Source organism: Lineus longissimus, chromosome 1, assembly GCF_910592395.1.
Source record: "Lineus longissimus chromosome 1, tnLinLong1.2, whole genome shotgun sequence".
Taxonomy (NCBI): domain Eukaryota; kingdom Metazoa; phylum Nemertea; class Pilidiophora; order Heteronemertea; family Lineidae; genus Lineus; species Lineus longissimus.
The window spans coordinates 22,751,625-22,765,344 of record NC_088308.1 but is presented as its reverse complement, the minus strand read 5'-3'; the positions used below and the strand labels follow the sequence as shown (position 1 = coordinate 22,765,344).

At 41.3% G+C, this 13,720-nt stretch overlaps 2 protein-coding genes across 2 annotated transcripts; both read right to left on the bottom strand.

Moving 5' to 3' along the window:
- Positions 1-792: 792 nt before the first annotated feature.
- On the bottom strand, positions 793-9,478 carry LOC135492575 (calpain-8-like). Its single transcript, XM_064779123.1, has 19 exons — positions 9,088-9,478; positions 8,123-8,192; positions 7,515-7,625; positions 6,924-7,077; positions 6,143-6,320; positions 5,770-5,850; positions 5,405-5,493; positions 4,943-5,102; positions 4,580-4,667; positions 4,204-4,349; positions 3,684-3,901; positions 3,126-3,156; positions 2,837-2,951; positions 2,514-2,581; positions 2,214-2,282; positions 1,942-2,020; positions 1,625-1,741; positions 1,403-1,464; positions 793-1,081 (listed from the first exon to the last, which is right to left on the bottom strand). The coding sequence occupies exons 1-19, from the start codon at positions 9,283-9,285 to the stop codon at positions 1,055-1,057; spliced, it is 2,061 nt and encodes a 686-aa protein (XP_064635193.1). The 5' UTR covers positions 9,286-9,478; the 3' UTR covers positions 793-1,054.
- A 1,011-nt stretch (positions 9,479-10,489) lies between these two features.
- On the bottom strand, positions 10,490-13,334 carry LOC135497895 (aquaporin-8-like). The gene is made up of 5 exons (XM_064787933.1): positions 13,021-13,334; positions 12,527-12,653; positions 11,982-12,229; positions 11,408-11,557; positions 10,490-11,038 (listed from the first exon to the last, which is right to left on the bottom strand). The coding sequence occupies exons 1-5, from the start codon at positions 13,227-13,229 to the stop codon at positions 10,990-10,992; spliced, it is 783 nt and encodes a 260-aa protein (XP_064644003.1). The 5' UTR covers positions 13,230-13,334; the 3' UTR covers positions 10,490-10,989.
- Positions 13,335-13,720: the final 386 nt, after the last annotated feature.

The following is a 13,720-nucleotide window of genomic DNA, read 5'->3' as shown; positions in this document are numbered from 1 at the left end:
ATGAAACCTTGCCTCATATCTGCATAAAACCCTTTTCTAAGAAAACTCCGAGGGGGCAAAGTGAGTTCATTGCAGGGCAGAAAGACCTCACGTCACGTTGCAGGGCTTATTAGTGAGCCAATTGGATCCCCGAATCCACGTCGGTGAACATATCAGGCTGAAAGTTTATCGTTTGTCGTTGGAACTGTCCTTGAAGGTATTCTCGATACTAATCCCTGCTTTGAGGATGGGGTGTTTGTTTGTCGTTGGAACTGTCCTTGAGGGTATCACGAATTACAAAGTACGAAGGTCTATCAATATACATTTAAGTGTCCTTAATCCAAGTTTCAGTTCATCCCGAAACAAACTTGAGATAAACACTATTTAGCATCCAATAACATTTCGACTAAAATACTTTTATTTTTTAGCTTTTAATATTACAGTATCGAGAAGAACATTGATTAGGAATCTCTTAAAGCATCCAACCAGGGCACTAGAACGTCCACGACCAGCTCTCTGCACGACGTATTGAAGGAGGTATAGAATGCCTGCACTGGTTATAGAAGGCTTTAGAAGGCCCGAGGCTTCAGTTGACCTTCATATCCAGTAATGGAACTGCGTTTTCTTTGACTTGGTGATTGAGATAGCATAGACATGCCATATCGGTAACACGATCCACTTTGATCAATGCATGGTAATTTCATAACTACTGTTCCTTCAAATTTCAGCACTGTGTCTGACTGATGAATTCAAACAAAATCGTTCGATTTGTATGCATTGTGTACAAGAAGGCCTTATTATTTTCTATACTAGTATCATATCTTCTCTTAAGTCACCGTGCACACCAGTAATGACATGTTTCCCATTTCTCGTGTATCTTATAGGCCCTATGTCGGGATTTGCACTACTTATTTACCGATTATGTAAGTAATGTTAAAAAGCCCCGCAGCTTCTTCCTACATTGCGCATAACAAAATGTTATTTATCTCGTAACCGTGAATTTTGAGTATATATCTGCCTTAACCATTTGACTGAAAATGCATATAGCCAACGATAATTTGTGATATCTCGCATCCTACGAATATATGGATTCCACCAGCCACTGAAACGAAATATAATCGCCAAGTTAAAGAAAAAAGACAAGAGAAAACCCACAAAAATTAAGATGTGCGGATGTGAAAGCATCCTCAGGTGGTAGAGCAGGCTTTTCTTCGTACAGCGCCCAGAGTTGTTCAAAGTTATTAATAATGTCGTTACTGGCGCCGTCTGGGTATGAACTGGCGACAGAATACGGTACACGAAATTATGACGGCTATTGCCATTGGAAGAGCAGAGCTTTAAGCACGGACCTTTACATGTAGAAAACCGTAAGTAAACGGACGCTAAGCTATTTTGTTTTTTTTAATTTATAAATTAAACTCACTTCTTCGAGCGTGACTCGGGCAATGTTGGGCTCTCCTTTCTTTGTGTATTTGCTGAAAGCCTCTGAAGTAAAGATGATCGATATCAGATAGGAATTAAATTCGTGATCTAATTACGGTGAATACCAGCGACTTGCTTATTAAATTTTGACTGTAAACCCAAATTTTGACTGTTGCCAAAGAATGCATGAAGCTATCAAGGCTCAGACTATAGAACTACTTACTGTACATGCTCATGACCTTGGTCATGGCTACCACAAAGTCTTGGAAGCTGAGGGCATGCTGCTTGCCACCATAACGCCGGACAATGGGAAGCAGGACCTTACGACTGATGTTGAAACCTAGAAAGATCAGGTTGAAATGTCCCGCATGAAACAATTAAGAGAGTTATTCCTTTAACCTTAATTCGGCGCTGACGTCATCACAAACTGCATTAACGTAGGTTTTTCCATAAGTAGAATGAATAAAAACGAGTTCATATTCTTGGTTATGTTGATGGCACTTTACTTTATGACCAGACACCCAGTTCTGGTTGACTTACCAATGCTGTTGAAGACGCTTCTCAGCTCATTAGCATCAATGCTGTTTGACTGGTCCTTGTCATATTTATCAAACTTTTCCTGAAATGAATGTATACCGAAGATTATTTTAACCCCATCAACAGAACAGATACCGATTGCTATTTCGTATAAATCATTACAAGAGAGGATGATATTCGTCGTTGAATATAAATATCAGCTGCATGCGTCATCGTATATATAGCTTCCCACCCAGAGCAAGCTGTCTACCCGAACTCTCCCGGCGACTACATACCTTCCAGGTCTTCATCTCGGCTAACATCTTACGGAACTCATCGTAGTCCATCAGACCCGACTTGTTGTCCTTTAATTCTGTTAAGGAGGGAACTACTTTAGATATTATTTCATTTTGTGATGTGTCGGCGTCTTTCTGTGTTCATCGCCAACAAAATAACATGTATATGTTCATGTACACTAGTTTCAGCTACATGTACAAGTACATTAATTTAAGACAGCTTCATTAATTATGACGTCATGACCATCGCTAATTGGGTCACCACAGACTGTCGATACACATAATTTGCAAGAAGGATACGTCCATCATCGCAATGAGAGCTCTGCAGGTTTCGATGTCGAAGAAATCTTCTTCCGCAACGTCAGCACCTATATATAGGTAAAGATGAAAATGAAGTACTAGTTACTTTAACAAGGGTCAGCCTAAATGAGTTATTTCATCAGGTCATGGCAAGATCCAGTAACGAACAACAAATACGGTGATCTCAATCATCGGTTGAACAAAATTTGAATCGCTTGAATTTCAATCAAAGCTCATATTCTTGAGCTGCTACAAGGCCTGAAGATCGATACGGAATCAATATTGGACACAAAACATACTATAAAAATATGATACCGACTTACTTCCATGGAATACTGCCTTCAGTACGTGTCTGAGCTCCTTGGCATCAATGGCACCATCTTGTCCCGCATAGGTGTCAAACGCCTTCTTCAAGACATCCTGCTGCGGGTTTGTCGACTGTGAAGGTAACCGAAGAATACGAAAATTAACGTCGAGATGAAATTTTTTTAAATAAATTCAGAAGGGTTATGAACATTCTATAGTGTAGTTGCTATTTCAGTATGAAAAGGTCTGTCTGTGTCATGATCTCATTGAAGAAACTGTTTCCCTTTACCTACACGAAAAACTTACCGAGATCGGGCCAGTTGGGGTATCGACTTCTCTGCAAGAAATAAGATATTCTGTTGTATTGGCATGATAGAAGCAAGGGTGCTATCGGAGATTTACGAGGCTGGCTTATTGGCTATACACTCTTAATGAATATAACGGTATTCGAGCTTTTGAAAAACCTTAAAGCCTTGGTCCAGTACAAATGTGCACCACCCTTTCAACGTATTGAGAAACCAATAAGGTTTTCGAGATACTGAAATACCTAGTAGGTTTTTTCATCCCCTGAGGCGTACGGGGCGCATATTTGTGTTGGGAAAAAACCCTTCATTTCTAAGAGCGTTTGCTTTGCTACGATGGATTAAAAGGTATGCTCGGCTGCCAGAAAATTCTTGGCTGTGAAGTACATGTATTTTTCCCCACTCTGATTGATCTGATACTGATTATGAAATATATCGCAGAATGTAAAATGTTATGTCAGTCGTCGCATATTCGTGTTGCAGGCTATCCCAGACACACTTCTGAGCACAGCAATATAAATCTGGATAGGGGGTCGACATGATCATGTTATCCAACACTTACGCAGAAGAAATAGGTTTTTCAGTGAATATCCTAAACATGAACTTTTTCTCTTCGCCGGGCTTAAAGGTGCTCGGCACAATGACGTAGACGCCAGGATCCGTGACGAAACGCATGGTAACTTCTCGGTAGAAGGAATACGACCCAGTATTCTTCAAGTAACGCAATGCCTTCTTCTCATAGTTTTCGCCAGTCAGGAGAACAGGCATACCTTGCTTGAGCTGAAAAGGTTGTTTACGTTAACGTTAAGCACAAGGATCTGCGTTGTTATTCCATGCTGCTTCATTCGGCTAACATCAAATAAGATTTGTTTTGGCCCAAAAGCCTTTTAACATCGCTACTGCGGTGTACCGTTGTGGTAGGCAAATGCTATCCACAAATTAATACGAAATACTGTACTAATATCTCTCTCAGCAAATTCATGGCCATGTAAATGGACTTTTAAATCCATACGCCTGACAAAACTTCATCTTACTCGGAGTATAAGGAATAATTCTGAAGTTGGCTAATCAACAGCTCCTACCTTATAGATATCCATGGCGGTGGCGACACTGTTTGCCCGGTTGTCTCTCTCCATCAGGGAAATGATCATGGTACAGTCATCACTGTCGTCATCCTTGTTCGCATCTTGTAAATGAACGCTGTACTGAGGGTTACTCCAGTAGAGCGCTTTAGAGAAAAAGGGAAGACGTTAATTTAAGGAAAGATGTCGATGTAACAACCTTACTGGTCAAGAAGCTATTGAACTGCGTATTAGTAAAAATGTACACGGCGAGCGAAATATGCCTCTCGGACATCGTAAAAAATACTTGAAAATGCTCGGCATGCTTATATATTTTGAAAGAAGGTAGTGGGATATTTTGGCAAAATAGATCAGCCAATCTGAGCACATAGCCTACTTTGGTAAGGTGGGTTGCCGCTTCCACCAGCGCTGACCCCATGTACCCATTCACCATCATGACGAACACACTGCCACTTCGTCTTGGCCTGGAAGGAAGAAAAGCCATCGACATAACGATCATGCCAACAGCTCTTGCTCTTTTTCTGACACAAATAGGCGGGGTTGAAACCTTGCAGGCTGCTTTTTGGTCATGAACCCTTGACTACGGACCTTTACTGATTGAAAAATGGCAACTGATATACAGACAGAGTGACACGCATACTTGAGTTAATGTGCGGAAGAAAGACGCCCCAACAGAACCTGTGTGGAGCTCAGTCCTGTGAATTCCAACTTGGATAGAGGTACATGTCAAACTCCTTACCGAGTCGCTTGTCAAGGAATCTGGGGAGAGATGGCATATTTGAAATTCTGTGTAGTTCGCGAGCCAATCCTCGAATGACATCCAGAACACTCCATCATCTGCCCTCGCGAAATCTATGCCTCGTTTCTCACTGTCGGAAACCTGATTCCATACAGGAGATCTAGAATATTTACAAACACGCATCACGAAATATGATAATAAAATACTGTTACAAATCTAGTGGAGAATTCTTTTTGAGAATGCGTAAGGTAGTGGTCAATGTAAAACCCCAATCTCCCCCAATGACTTGAAATCACCAGGCCCCTTCACCTTCTGAGCAGTTTATTTCACTGGTTCAAGTGACTTTCAATGAAGAAGTAATCCCTTTAGGTCATACAGTCATGACAGGAGGAGTACGAATTAACAATACAATTCGTAGAAAACCCTCCTCTTGAAATAAATCAAATCTTTATGATGACGTACTTATCTGACCAATCCCCATTCCACTCTCCATGGCCCCAAGGATTTCTCAGCTGCATAAGGTTGTGAGACCGACCATCCAGTGTCCTGATCTGCAATACCAAGTTAAAGACATACAAACATATTTCCAATGCCCTTGAATAGAATAGTAGTCCGGTTCTATCTCGAAGTGAACTAGAATATCAGCTGCTGACATTTTCTGAGAGTTCGTATAAGCATATTCAAAGCTCAGCATCTCTGATTATATTCTCAACCTGTGTAACTTTCTCTCTTTTTGATTATGAATATATTATACAATAATCACCAAGTTTCATGGCGGTAAAGTGGTCTTGAACTCAGTGACCGATATCTTGTGCTTGGCACCCTACCTGTCTGACATCAATAACACTGTAAGCGTGCCCCTTGAAGAGTCCGTTCGTCAAACTGGCTTCCCGTTCTCTTTGGCTCGCCTGCAAATTTTCAACATGAGACTATCTTAAAGGAAAGAATTTTATTCTAGAAGTTGTGTCGTGCCTGAAGAGTCATGATCTGGGCACCAGTCGTTTCAGAACGAACTGCGTCTCGATTAGAAGCTGTTCGAAGTTTTAACTACCATCTATTGAGTTAGGAATGCTAAGTTCGAATGATACTTCACTCTAGATGATGGAAAAGAAAATGTTGATTTGTAAAATCTTGTATCGTTGACGATTGCGTACTCAAAGAGATTAACAGATGCATGGCCCCTCAATATTAATGACTTACAGATATGGAAGCTCCCTGCATAGACTTTGCCTTGACACTCTTTTGGATTATCCTGAACAGGTCCTTCGGTAGGTTCTGCTTATCGGTTAGATTGTAGACTTCCGAGATTCCGCCGGTGAAGTCAACAAGTGCATCTTGAATCTTGCCTCCTTCGATGTTACCGTAACTTCCATTGACTCTTAAGAACAGCATTTATATTGTAATCAAAATGAGTTCTGAGGATAGTACTTGACCTCTACGGATGACGTGATACTGTGACCCACCCGAATATATTACTTTAACAGCCAGAGATAGCAAAACCCTCTGTGAAAGCAGACTGTGTGGTGATAAACATTACATTATATACTGTTTTTGTTTGAATAAGGTGATGTAGTACATGGTGTAGTACATGTAGTTTTGAAAAGACGATCAAACATCCTAGGTTAATGCTAAATAATGCCTCGGTATTGAAATCAGCCATCACAAACTATCACAGCTCCAAAGATGGGGAGATTTCTACATACTTCATTTCTTTAGTACCGAGGTTCTTAAACTATGATGCACCACAATCGTGCGTACCGTATCTCGCAAACAAGGCCATTGTTGGCAGACAATGCGATATAAAATAATAAGCCTGATGCGGGATCCCACGGAAGTAATGCAGCTTGTCTCCTCAGTACATGTTCCTTCTTCTTACATTGTTGGCTTGTAACATCCTCCTTCTCCATACGCATTCTCTTCTTATTACTCAGTTTTCTTTTTAACCTCAGGTACTATTGATGGTATACCATGTTCTACTTACTTGGCATATGCCTTTTCCATCAGGGCCCCCCAAAATTCGTTGGGTTCAGTGACGTTGTGGGCGAAAACTAGCTTGCCATACATGGTGGGGAGGCGGTCGTCAATGATAACATCCTTCCACTGGCCGAACCTCCAGAACCGATAATGGAAGATTCCTGTTGGCATAGGAAAAAGAGTTTGTCCGAAACGAGTTAGCCTACTTTACTATAACTTATCATTCAACTGTAACTGTTCCCATTGTATTTTACACTGGATAACCTCTGAAAGCTGAGTGTGCTCAGCTTTGCTTTGAGAAAGTTAAATGTAACTTTAATTCATTCGAAATGCCATCTTATCTAGATCAACTTGCCCAAATAACTTACTTCCAAAACACCACGGATTGTCAGTTGATTTTCAATTTTATGTCTCGGAGGGTATCAATTAGGAGCAAGTGCAGTGCTCAATGTTCAACTTTATGTGGACGGGTGGCTGGTTAGAGAATCGAAGCAAAGAAGAGATGTATCGATAGAGCTAAGTATTACGCAGGCTAAATGCATATTCTAGAGGGGTTTCTTAGAGCACAATAATTTCACGATTCAGACAATGACATTACCTGCATACTCGTGTGGGGCAAAGGACTGTCCCTTCGGCTGGACCACGTTGTAGAAGAGACGTTGGTCATCGGTGGCGAGACATGCGGTGGCAGAAATAAACCAGCAGTCACCTAGATGGAGACAATGATATTAGCAACCAACTCTGTTGACAGAACACAAAGTGTACAAAATGTATTTATAATCGAACAGAAATTTTAGATTTCAATAAAAATATTCCGCCATCGTTCGAGGAGAAAGACATCAATAGGACAAGCGGTACGTGTTGTAATCCGTATGAACGACGAAGTACGAAGGTCTGTTGTGTCGTCAAGTCCTGGGCCCGGCTTCTTGACGAATCTTAAAGTTTGTTTAGCTGACTTAAGTATGAGAATTTCTTAAGTTTTGTCTCAAGTTGATTCACAATGAAGTACGAAGGTCTGTGGTGTTGTCATATCCTGTTTTAATTCGTTTAAGGGACACTCGCAAATCATCTTGCATTTCAACAGCTACTAAAATACAGTTTTATGAGAAAAAAAATAACCAAACAATTAGCTTTATTCATTTGCTTAGCAGTATACCAGCAGTATAGATCAATCTTTCGTCAGCTTCTGCCCCGCGGTAGACTCACCAAGCGCGCCCTGGTCGATATCAGCTGCATTGACACCATCTCTGATGAAACATGGATCGCGACAAATTTCCTATAGAAAGATTGAATCGATTGCATTTTATGCTAAAGTCGGACTAGGGACATGTGAGATAGGGGTCAAATTGGTACGGTAGTCTTCATGTAACTAGGATGCACAGTTGAACCCACGACCTCTTGGTTACCACAAGCCCGGTCAGGCGCCCCGGCACCAGCTGATGGACGAGACCCGACTGAGTCCCAATGCGTCGGACTCCGGGCGCATATCTCCTCGCCCTGCTCGAGCTAAGCCACTGATCTACTAAAGTGGCTAGTCGTAAAGTTTTAAGTTCTACGCACCTTTGATGCAAATGAATACCTTATGAATAAAGGTTATTTGCATGTTTTTTCTCATAGGCACGCTATGTTTACCTTTTCAGCTGGGCATTTGTAGTATATAGGAGTTTTGACTGAACAATTTGATGTAGTCTTTTCTCAATTTTCAACTGACAGTGACCTAGTTTCAAGATAAGGTGAATGTCATCTTTTTCGAGATCAGTCACCGATTATCGCGTTCAACGCTCCCCATATTGCAGTGTTTCATTCGTGTTTCATTCATAACCAGCGTCATTCAAGTATCCCCGTATGTTCCATGACACCTGCCGATTTGGTTACCGCCTTGTCTGAGATAGCTGTTCGTCGTTTAACTTTATTTCTGTGCCACAAGTAAATACGAGAAAGAAACGTTGCCGCTGAACAACCCATACACATCAATATGACTATAAATAAAAGTATATATATTTTTTTAGATTACATTCATATATCGATGTACACAACAGCTACACGTATACATGTATGTTGAAATTCATATTACATGAAAATGTGTAACTGAAAAATCTCACTTTCAAATTTCAAAGTTTGAATTGACGGCAAGCAATAGGCTTTGTGTTTTCAAACGGCTAAGAACCTACCCACGGTCGCTTCCACACGATCCTCCCTCCTCCGAGCGGCTTCTTCAAACGAATGGATGCATCGCTTGCTGGGAACGTCGGGTCCTCAAACACGCGGCGCTCCCCCAGAAGATTCGCCTTGAGTTGCTCGTAATTCTGACCTTTAAAATCGACCACGTCGTGCGGCATCGCATAACTGTAGACACCACCCGAACTCATGATGGTGATTTAGACAAAATTGCACCGGCAAAATTGAGACTACATAAAATAGGAAATTTAAGTGAAAATATGTGCTTGCGTTTGCAGAATTTGAAAAGACTGTGACAAATCGTTAGCAAACACAACAGATGTGCCAGGCCTGGGAATACGCTGTCAGTGAACGTTACGTAGTCCAACTACTTTATCATGCTTAATTATTATATTCTGTCCGGTATATCGTGAAAACAGATGCTCAAGTACTCTTCGTGATATAAAGGGTGGCCTATTTAATGTTGAATAAATTTGTCACGGGTGCTTGCACATTGTGTCTGACGAGGTGCCACAATGAGTGTTGATATACAGTTTAATTTATTCGGATTTTATGTGTATTTTATGATCCTATCATTTGATGCCTCGAACATAGGCTCCTTGGTAGTAGAATGTAGATTCATCTGACAATCAACATGGCTGCAGGAGGCAATAACGTATTACCCCCTTCCTGGGAAAACGGAATTAGGGGCCGTAATATTCTTCCCATACCGCCATCAGTCTCCCACCCTTGAATGTACAGGATATATCGTACCACTGAAGACAAATTCTTGTGTGCCCATGGGCGTGTCACAGAGACGTGCCCAGGGCTCAGTGATGTAAGTCCAGGCCCGGCTCTGGTAGCGCAAGGTATAGATTTCGTACATGACATGTCCTATACATGTGATGTTACGTTACAAGAATGATACAACATCAGAGGCAAAGCAACTTGTGTTAAGATGTCGTTATCTCTCGTCATGTTGGTATGCAAAGCGTTATCAACCGAATATCTCGCTTGGACTGCCATGCGTGAAAATTCGTTTCATTCTACTGTTGATGTAAATACTCGCACATCTACATGTGTTGCAACTACCAGTTAGCAGCTTTAAGTGTCCAAATGTGTGTTAAGAACCACTATTGAGAATGTGAAGAAGCAGGAGTTGTTTTAACACTTTCGATCTTCTGTCGGAATTTCCAAGACAATTATCTATTAATGACATATTGCTTGTTTCAAAACATCTATTGCATTCTTGATGAGCCATTAGGTCTATTATACTCAGTGATAGAGTTCGACACTTTTTTAGCGCATCTGATCAAACATTTAATTTCCCGATCTGTTTTAAAAACCAAAGGTGGAATACATTAATTACTATGAGGTTTGCAATAATCACCTAACAGAACCAACGATATGCACGTGTACATTTTGTGATAGTGTATTGTACATTTATCAACGATTGCAAAATTGCAGTTTGACAGAAACAATAGGTAAATGGCCAATGGCTGAACAGCTCAAGTTTCTTTCTTGAATTCAGAATTTCAGCATCTTCGTCAAATCACTTGTAACTTCAGAAATTTCTTTCTCTATTTCCATGGGTTGTTGATACAATGATATATGTTGTGCATATGCTAAGTGCGACAATAATTGAAAAAGCTACCTTATACATGTATCTTGATATCTACTCCATATTGAAGAGCGTTTTCTCCATATCACGTGTATTACCATTTGAAAGGCCCATGAACCAAGAAGTTACCGACTACCGATCACATCCTCGTAATGACGAATTTCAAGTAAATGTATAATCCTAGATTTAAAGTCCGAAAAGTAATATTTTTGACTTCGATTACGAGTCTATACAGTTCTTTGCCACATACGGGGCAGATGGTATCTCATTGTGAGGCCAACTTGATGAATCCGTCTCACTTTTTTCGTCTCGGAATGCGATGGTCTATGCTAGCAAACACGAATCTGAAATAAAAAATGATACAAGATGTAAATCTTGCATTTAGATTCACATTGTCAACAACAAGGGATTAGTAGAAATATTTATTTATTTTTCTTAGAATGCGCTGTTCACAGCTCAGAATGGTATCCTGCTATGTCACAAACAAACCCCGTACATCCGCCCGTTCACCCCAGCTGCCTCAAAACAGATTTGAGGAATGACAGAACGGAAGATTTTGGGAAGCTCCTGATTGGTAAGATAAAAAGGATCAATTCAACGATATATATTTTTCTCAAAAGCCTGTTTGTGACTTACAGCCACCCTTCCAAACAACAAACGGCCTTGGGCCAGAGATGACACAGGCTATCAATCAAAAGAACGATGATACATACCTGAAAAAGAACGCTGCTATGATTGCTCCAGCGAATGGTCCTACCCAGAAGATGTAGTGATTCTTCCAGATCGACGGTTTGTAGACCCAGACACACAAGGCAGAGCCGAAGCTTCGGGCGGGGTTCAATGATGGACCAGTTATCTGCATGCTGAAATTTCAAATTCAAGAAAATATCAGCTAAAACGGATAGTCACAGTTCATCTACATGTCGCTACTCGTATAGTTCTGACGCGCCAATATTGAAATCTGCCTATGAGAACCAAGCACTGTATCTCAGCTTCAGCGTATCATGATGAGCGCAAGGAATTTGTCGTCGTCAGCAATGACATCAGCAAGCAAAATAGGCACCATTTTTAAATCACAGAAATGGCCGGATTTCATCAATGCGACCGAATCATTTTGATGCAGTACTGCTTGAGTTACTCCAGTTTGACGTCCGGCATTCATGCATGTTCTGTTGGTGTTTTTTTTAGAAGTAACATAGTCAAGGTAATGTATAGTCCTTCTTTTGCCTCTACGTGTACTATGCGGTTTGCGATCAAGGAAAACCCTGGCCTCTCTTCGTCACTTGCCTTTGTAATATCCCAACGATGTACGCGAATCCGACAGCAAAGGGAGCGAGTCTGGAACTCTTGCCGACACTGTCTACTGATGTCATCAAGAATGCGAGGACAAGGAACATGCATCCGAGCATGTCTGTCAGAATGGCCCTGCCTACCCCCACACTCTCATCGAACACAACGGAACCTCCGTCTATGCTCTCGTATTGACTGATCATCTTGCCGCCGACGCCTTTGATCATGATGCTGCCCAGGATTCCCTAGAAAAAAGAAACTCTTCAACTTGAAATAAAAGTGCTGGTTAGGCTCGCCAAAGTTTTTTTTTTGGGGGGGGGGCAAGGAAGTTTCCTTGATCATGTTGATAGTGCCATCAGGAGGTTCCAACGCATACTGCCACTACGAAAACGGAAAGCCATCACATGACGTCATTTAATCCTCGATTGATGCAAGCATCCTCCTTCTCCATATATGTTTCCCTCTTCTTGAAATTCAGGCGTTGATATTCGCGGTATTCTAGACTGGTTTTATGCTCCCTATGGAGACCCAGTTTGACTTACCCGGGTACAAGCAGCACCCAGCATTCCTCCGATCAGCTGGGAAGCGACGTAGAAAGGGAAAATGGGTGGATGTAGTCCCCCTCCAAGTAAGACACCAAAGGAGACAGCAGGATTAAAATGGCCGCCACTAAAAGTAATAAGGTTGTTATATCATGAATTGTAAAAAAATTATTTTCCTAATTCACGGCCAAAATCTATGTGGAATTCTTACCCACAAATGCCCGCCTCGCAGCAAAAATTCTGGTTTGATTTGTGATGAGATGGAGCGAGGAAAATCCGGAACAGGAAATTGTTTTGGCAGTCGAATTCTCTCACACCACTTCTTATACCGATGTAGGTGAATCGGTGTCCCCGTGGAAAAGGTGTTCTTTCCTATAGTTCGGTGATGGATAAAGGTATGTTCACCAGCACATGTTCCGGTGACACCATATCCGATAGATTTAAAAACTACAATGGAATGCATTTAGATCCAAGAAGTCTACAAAGCGACTTACCTGATATGGCTGAAACACATGACAAGAGAGGTGATCGCAAATCCATGAGAAGCTGCCACAGTCAGTGTCCGTGGATCCTGCATACACATGGTAGCCACGAAGACGAACAACGCCGTCCCAACGAACTCTGCCAAACATGGCTGAAGGATGCGAAAGAACCGCTCGGAATTTGGTTCTTTCTTAATCAGAGAGTCTTTCTCTGACGGCATGGTCAATATGACTGAGAGATACACAGATGTGCACCTCCGAATCCTTTGTTTTCGCCTAGTTGAGCTGTGATATACGTCTTCTTGTTAATACCATTAGGACTTGCTTAGGTTCGCTATCCTTGTGCATCTGTACATTTCGTTGAAGTGGACAGGCAGTCAGAATGATTTGATAGTTTCTCATAAAGAAACTTCGGCAAACCAAAATAGGCTAACTAAAATATTGAGTTCGTCTTTTACTTTTGGTTTTTTAGTAGATTTAACGTCGAACTACCATTTTATAGCATACTGAATATTGGCCGATTAAGGCAATTTGAAATTACGATATTAGCATTTTATTCTTTTGACCCCGATGTAACGCTTTTTTCAGCTGGAGAGATCATCACATTTTAATAGAGGAAAGCAGAGCAAAACTTGTCAGTCTGTCTTTCAGCATGCAGCATTCCCAGACAAAAAGGGGAACACTCTGACTCAGAACGGACACTGGATTTCTC